The sequence below is a fragment of the Capsicum annuum genome, chromosome 3, assembly GCF_002878395.1.
Source record: "Capsicum annuum cultivar UCD-10X-F1 chromosome 3, UCD10Xv1.1, whole genome shotgun sequence".
Classification (NCBI taxonomy): Eukaryota; Viridiplantae; Streptophyta; class Magnoliopsida; order Solanales; family Solanaceae; genus Capsicum; species Capsicum annuum.
This window is the reverse complement of record NC_061113.1, coordinates 228,129,005-228,136,408: the sequence shown is the minus strand read 5'-3', so window position 1 is coordinate 228,136,408 and position 7,404 is coordinate 228,129,005. Positions and strand designations below refer to the sequence as shown.

The following is a 7,404-nucleotide window of genomic DNA, read 5'->3' as shown; positions in this document are numbered from 1 at the left end:
TGAGTAATGTGATTTTTTTGAGTAACGTGAATTTGAGTGTTGTTGGGTGGGAAAAGAGGGGTGGGGTGGAGGTGGGGCATAAAAGTCACATCTGTCATTTTCCCAAAAAATGACTTCCCTTGGCCAATGGGGAAGTCATTTTCCTTCAAATAAAGGAAAATAAGTCATTTTGAAAAACATTTTCCTAATATTTTAGTACAACCAAATAAGAGAAAATAAGAAAATATTTTTCAGAAAATATTTTCCATCATACCAAACAAGACCCTTGGTCTGTTGTTCCTCTTCCTTCTGATAAGATTTCTATTGGATGTACACGGGTGTATAGAGTGAAGTATATGTCTGATGGTCAAGTGAAAAGATACAAGGTTAGAGGCTTGATTACTCCGAAATATTCTCACCCATGGTTAAGATGGTCGCAATGAGGTCTATTGTGCCTTTAGCTGCTGCTTCTGGCTGGTATGTGTTTCAAATGGATCTTCACAATGCATTTTCGCAAGGTGATGTCCTAGAAAATGTCTATATACAGATCCTCTGATGGTTTTGCAAACTAGGGGGAGAATCAGATGGTGTGCAAATTACATAAGTCATTATATGGACTTAAACAGGCACCAAGGCAGTGGAATTTAAAGCTAACAGAGGCACTACTTTCTATGGGGTTTGTTCAATCTCACTATGATTACTCACTGTTCACACAAAAAGTTGGGAAACACTTGATAGTTATCCTAGTCTATGTAGATGATCTGTAGGTTACAGTTTCCAACTTACCTCTTATTCAGCAGGTTAGAAAAGATCTACAAAAGTAGTTCAATATGAAAGATTTGGGTGAGCTAAAATACTTTCTTGGCATAGAATTTTCTAGGTCTAGAAATTGCATTATCATGTGTCAAAGGAAATATGCTTTAGAGCTGGTATCTGGAATAAGATTATCTGGAAGCAAACCAGCCTCTACGCCACTAGAATTCAATCACAAGCTTACTTTTGTTGATTATGATAAATTTGTTGATGGGAACAAATATGACAAAACACTTGAAGACCGTCGAAAGTATCAAGGACTAGTAGGGAGGCTATTATACTTAACCATGACCAGGCCAGATATTGCCTTTGTGGTTCAGGTACTCAGTCAATTCATGCACTCACCCAAAGACTCATACATGGATGAAACACTCAAATTAGTGAGTTATGTTAAAGGAATAGTTGGTCTAGGTGTGTTCATGCCCAGTAAAGCAAATATAAAGCTAGTAGCATATTGTGATTCAGATTGGGGTAGCTGTGTTGAGACTAGAAGTAATGTAGTAAAATTTGGTGAAGCTGTAGTTTCATGAAAGTCCAAGAAGCAAAGTACTGTCTCAAGAAGCTCTGCAGAAGCTGAATTCAGGAGCATGGCAACAACAGTAGCTGAACTAGTCTGGCTAAAAAGATTATTTTCTGAGTTAGGAATTGAAGTGGTTGTACCTATACAACTATTTTGTGACAGTAAAGCTGTTATTCAACGCACATCCTATATTTCATGAGAGAACAAAGTAAATTGACATTGATTGTCACTTTGTAAGGGAAAAGATTCTTGAAGGTCTGATACAAATGCAACACATGAGAACCAAGGAGCAACAAGCTGATCTATTAACAAAGGGTCTACGTAAGCTTCAACATGATATATTGGCGGACAGGCTCGGAATGGAAGCATGTTCCAATCCTCAGCTTGAGGGGGAGTGTTGAAGCTGTACAAGTGAAGGAAGGCTAGGTGGTTAATTTAATAGAATGTCAGGCAGTTAGTTAAACTAGTTGGTCGGTTAATTGTAATTAGTTGGTAGTTAGTTGCGAATGATAGATTAGAGAGTCGGTGGATTCTAATCCTTCAAATGTCTATAAATAGAGGTAGAGTAGCAGTAGTTCAATGTAACAATACATTTTCTTCTTCAGTTTGCAATGGAACAGCGTTTCCTTCATTTCTCTTCTTCCAACTCGCATTAATTCAGAGAGATTGGAGATCGGAGATAAACAAAAGGTACCTAGATGATGGCAGATCTAAAGTATCGGATACGAGCTCACGTGAATCCAATAACTTTTATCTAGACCCTATATTTGTATCAAGAATCAATTATAAGACTTTTAGCTGAGAACCAGCACTCTTCCTGTGTAACCAACACCTTTGTCACTGTTTTTAGATTCAGTTTTCATTGTTTTACAGACATCAGGCAAATTAAAAACATGTATACTAATTTGAGGTCGATGTAGGAACCATAAACTTCAAATTCTGGATCCCCCTCTTAATGGAGAACCACCAAGATTTACACGAGTAAGCAATATAATCACTAAGACCATGGTTTGCACAGCATAGTGGGTATCCTACCTAAACGTCACTGGATGTTGTTATTGTCTCTATCACATGATCCCCGGCTATCTCACGAGGAGCTATAAAAGGTCTTGGGGGAATCTGTAGGAGTTCAATATCACCTTCGAGCATTTCAGCAACTTTGTTCATGGCAGGACGATCAGCAGGCTTCATCTGTATGCACCACAAAGCCACAAACAACATCTTCTTTACCATCCTCCTATCTTCCTCGCTTGCATCCTGCATCTCTATATCATTTCCTTCAATAAATTGGTTGTAAACCCAAGTAGGAAAGTAAATTTGGCTTAACTGGTCCTCGAATGGGTTCATGTTCTTCCTTCTGCCAGCCATTTCCATCAACAGCATGCCATAACTATATACATCGGCTTTGTATGACACTCCTCCAATATTTTTATAAAACAACTCTGGAGCCATGTAACCCATTGTCCCTCTTGCTGCAGTTAGACTCACAATACTATCATCTGATGAGTACAATTTTGCAAGCCCAAAGTCGGATATTTTGGGATTGAAATTTTCATCAAGAAGAATGTTGTGAGGCTTAATATCAAAATGTAAGATCTGCATGTCACAGCCCCGATGTAGGTAGTCTATGCCACGGGCCACTCCAAGAGATATGCCGAACATTTGTTTGTAACTCAAGAAAACAGTTCCTTCTTGCTGAAATAAGTACTTGTCTAAAGAACCATTGAGCATAAACTCATATACCAGAGCACGTTTTGAGCCCTCAACACAGAATCCAACGAGCTGCACAACATTAACATGGTGAATCCTTCCAATAGTGGAAACTTCACCAATAAATTCTTGCCCACTGGTCAAAGACTTGTGCATCATCTTCACTGCAACAGAAGGACCACTGCGCAGCTTTCCTTTAAAGACAGTTCCATAGGCTCCTTCCCCTAGTTTTTCCTTGAATTTATTAGTCATCTTCCTAATCTCAGAATAGGAGTATTTAATTGGAAAGAGGTTGGTCTGGATTTGCAGGAAATCTTCAATTGATTGATACTTAGATAAGTGTCGTTTTCTCCATTTATATGCTATCAATGCAGTCAGGAAAACCAATCCAAAGAGAATGCGGAGTGACAGAATAGAAACTGCATGATTTCAAAAAGAAAAATGGAAGTCATTGACAAGAAAAATCACATCCTTTTTCATAGAGCTAAAGGGGTTCAAGTAAAAGGTACTCCCTCCGCTTCATAATGAATGTTGGATTTTGACACACAGATTAAGGAAAAAGCATTAAAGACATAAATTTAACACAACTTTCCATTTTTACCCCTAAAAAAGAAAAAGTTGACCTTGTAATACCTTTTAAAAAATTAATTGGTTGTCAAATCATAAGGGTAAATTTGAAAAAAAATTCAATGATTCACTTATTTTAAAACATCAATAAATTCCCCAACAATTCACTGATTTTGAAATGGAGGGAGTACTGATCTTTTTCAGATTTCTGAGTGTGCGAAGAATGCGTATCTCGTTGAATAAGATAAGAAGACTCACCTATAACTATTCCACTGTACATTATAGTAATAACTGTCAAAAAAGGCAAATCACAAAGGAAAAATTACGTTAGCACTTGAAGAAATAGCTTCCAGCTATATGGTGCAATGAAGGGTGATTATAATTGGTAAAACATAGTTCTTTAACGGTCTCCTTCTGAGGAAATCCTTAGTTTATTGAAGTTATTGCACTCCAGCATAATACGTACCGCCATCAAAGTTGATGCTACCTGCATTATCCAGATATAGGTAACTGATAAGCATAAAAAGAGTGGAGAAATGAGCGATCGCAAAAGAGATCCAAATTTTCTTATAACTTCAAACAACGAATGTCGGAGAGAGTGGATATAGTAAATGAATGAAACATGACCACATCTTTGACCTGCTTCAGTTATAGACTCGATGCGATAAAGAATGACACCTTAAATTTGAAACTTGAAACAACAACAACAACAACAACAACAAACCCAGTGTATTCCCACCTAGTGGGGTCTGGGGGTAAGATGTACGCAGACCATACCTCTACCTCTGGTGAAGTAGAAAGGCTGTTTCCGATAGACCCCCGGCTCAAGGCACGAGATACCACACAAACACATAGTAAAGCACAGAAGCAGATTACATAACATAAATACGGCACCCATAAGTACTATAAAACAGAGGAAAGCAGAGGAAATCACACAGATTCGTAATAAAACATGGAACACGGAACAAGGAATCATAACAGGAATAAAACCCCCACCAAGTACTTCCCTACACTAGCGACCCAAACTGGCCCTAATCCTCTGCCGAAATTCGCGCCCTCCAGACCTTCCTATCTAAGTTCATGTCCTCGGTGAGCTGTAACTGTTTCATGTTCCGCCTAATCACCTCACCCCAGTACTTCTTCGGCCTACCCCTACCCCGCCTAAAACCATCCAACGCTAGCCTCTCACACCTACGGACCGGGGCATCCATGCCCCTCCTCTTCACGTGACCGAACCATCTCAATCGTGCTTCCCGCATCTTGCACTCCACTGAAGTCACACTAACCTTCTCCCGGATAATCTCATTCCGAACTCTATCCCCTCTAGTCAGTCCACACATCCAGCGCAACATCCGCATTTCTGCCACCTTCATTTTTTGGATGTGGGAGTTCTTAACTGACCAACACTCCGCTCCATACAACAAGGCCGGACGGACTACCACCCTGTAGAATTTGCCTTTAAGCTTGGGCGGCACCTTCTTATCACACAGCACCCCCGACGCGAGTTTCCACTTCATCCATCCCGCCCCAATACGGTGCGAGACATCCTCGTCAATCTCACTGTTACTCTGGATCACGAACCCAAGATACTTGAACTTATCCCTCTTACATACCTCCTGTGCTTCCAGCTTCACTACTACCTCATTCTCCCGCCTCACGTCATTAAACTTGCATTCCACATACTCTGTCTTGCTTCTGCTCACCCTGAACCCTTTAGACTCAAGAGTTTGCCTCCACACCTCTAATTTGTCATTCACACCCCCTCGAGTCTCATCTATCAGAACTACATCGTCTGCAAAAAGCATACACCACGGCACCTCCCCTTGAATGCGCCGCGTCAACACATCCATCACCAACGCAAACAAAAAGGGACTAAGAGTAGATCCCTGATGCAATTCTGTCAGGACAGTGAAATGCTCTGAGTCCCCTCCCGCCGTCCTCACCTGGGTTTTCGCTCCATCATACATATCCTTAATTACTCTGGTATATGCCAGCGGTACTCCACTTACCTCCAAGCATCTTCAAAGCACCTCCCTGGGAACTTTGTCATATGCCTTCTCCAGGTCGATAAACACCATGTGTAGATCCTTCTTCCTCTCCCTATACTGCTCCACCAACCTCCGCACCAGGTGGATTGCCTCCGTCGTCGAGCGGCCGGGCATAAATCCGAACTGGTTTTCCGAAATAGACACTATCCGTCTCAGCCTCACCTCGACTACTCTCTCCCAGATCTTCATAAAGTGACTCAATAACTTAATCCCCCTATAGTTATTGCAACTCTGAATGTCCCCCTTATTCTTATAGAGAGGGACCATGGTACTCCACCTCCACGCCTCGGGCATCTTTGCCATCCTGAAGATTTCATTAAACAATCCAGTCAACCACCTTACACCAGCCTCTCCAACGAACTTCCAAAACTCCATCGGTATCTCATCCGGCCCCGTCGCCCTACCCCTTCGCATCCTGCGGACAGCCTGTCTAACCTCTTCTACCTTAAAACGTCTGCAATAGCTAAAATCCCGACACTCCTCTGAGTGCTCCAGTTCCCCTAACACAATAGCTCTATCCCCTTCGTCATTCAAGAGCCTATGAAAATACGACTGCCATCTCTTCTTAATGTGGCCGTCCTCCACCAACACTCTACCGTCCTACCCCTTAATGCACCTCACCTGATCGAGGTCACGGCCCTTCCTCTCCCTAGCCTTAGCGAGTCTAAACAACTTTTTCTCCCCTCCTTTCTCCTGTAACCCTGCATACAAGCTCTCAAAAGCGGCCGTCTTAGCTGCCGTGACTGCTGACTTCGCCTCCTTCCTCGCTAGCTTGTACTCTTTCCTGTTTACCCGCTTCTCCTCTTCGTCCTTACTTTCCACCAACTTAGCATACGCCCCTTTCTTGGTCCCCACTTTCTTCTCCACCTCTTCATTCCACCACCAATCCCCCCGATGGTGCCCGGCCCGTCCCCTAGAAACACCCAACACCTCACTTGCATTCTCCCTGATGCACCTTGCCGCCCTGTCCCACATACTATCCACGTCCCCCCTACACTCCCACACCCCCATCCCCGCCAACCTCTCCCCTATCTCCCACGCATTCACTAGCGTCAGGCCGCCCCACTTAATTCTCGGTCTACACTCCTTAGTCCTCCTCTTTCTATTCTTCTTTATACCCAAGTCCATAACCAAGAGCCTATGCTGGGTCGAAAGATTCTCACTCGGGATGACTTTACAGTCCTTACACAACGCCCTATCTCCTTTCCTAAGCAACAGAAAGTCAATCTGAGTCCTGGCTACCGCACTTCGAAAGGTGATCAGGTGCTCGTCCTTCTTCGGGAAGCCCGAGTTCACCACCACCAGCCCAAAGGCCCTCGCAAACTCCAGAAGGGTCGCCCCCTCTTCATTTCTCTCCCCAAAACCAAAACCACCATGCACGTCACCAAAGCCTCCCGGTAGTGCCCCGATGTGCCCGTTGAAATCCCCTGCTACAACAATCTTCTCCGAACTAGGCACGCCTCTCACCACCTCCTCCAAAGCCTCCCAAAACCGCATCTTCTCCTCCCCCTCCGATCCCACTTGCGGCGCATAAGCACTACACACGTTCAGGGTAAACCCCCGAACGACCAACTTAATAATCATCAACCTATCGTTGATCCTCTTCACCTCCACTACCTGACCTCTAAGCTCTTCATCTACTAAGATGCCAACTCCATTCCTACGCCTGTCGCTCCCAGAGTACCACAGCTTGTAACCATCCACATCCCTAGCCTTGGACCCTACCCACTTGGTCTCTTGGACACACGCAATGTTGATCCTCCTCTT

The 7,404-nt window shown here is 43.2% G+C and overlaps 1 protein-coding gene across 1 annotated transcript in view; it reads right to left on the bottom strand.

The window, feature by feature from the left end:
* Positions 1 to 2,126: 2,126 nt before the first annotated feature.
* Positions 2,127 to 7,404, bottom strand: part of LOC107855957 (rust resistance kinase Lr10) — a 7,014-nt gene continuing 1,736 nt past the window's right edge. The window contains exons 2-4 of the mRNA XM_016700956.2: positions 4,056 to 4,076; positions 3,848 to 3,880; positions 2,127 to 3,441 (exon numbers count right to left, since the gene is read on the bottom strand). Coding sequence (XP_016556442.2) covers positions 2,348 to 3,441; positions 3,848 to 3,880; positions 4,056 to 4,076 — 1,148 coding nt within the window. The 3' untranslated portion in view covers positions 2,127 to 2,347. The remainder of the gene's footprint in view (positions 3,442 to 3,847; positions 3,881 to 4,055; positions 4,077 to 7,404) is intronic.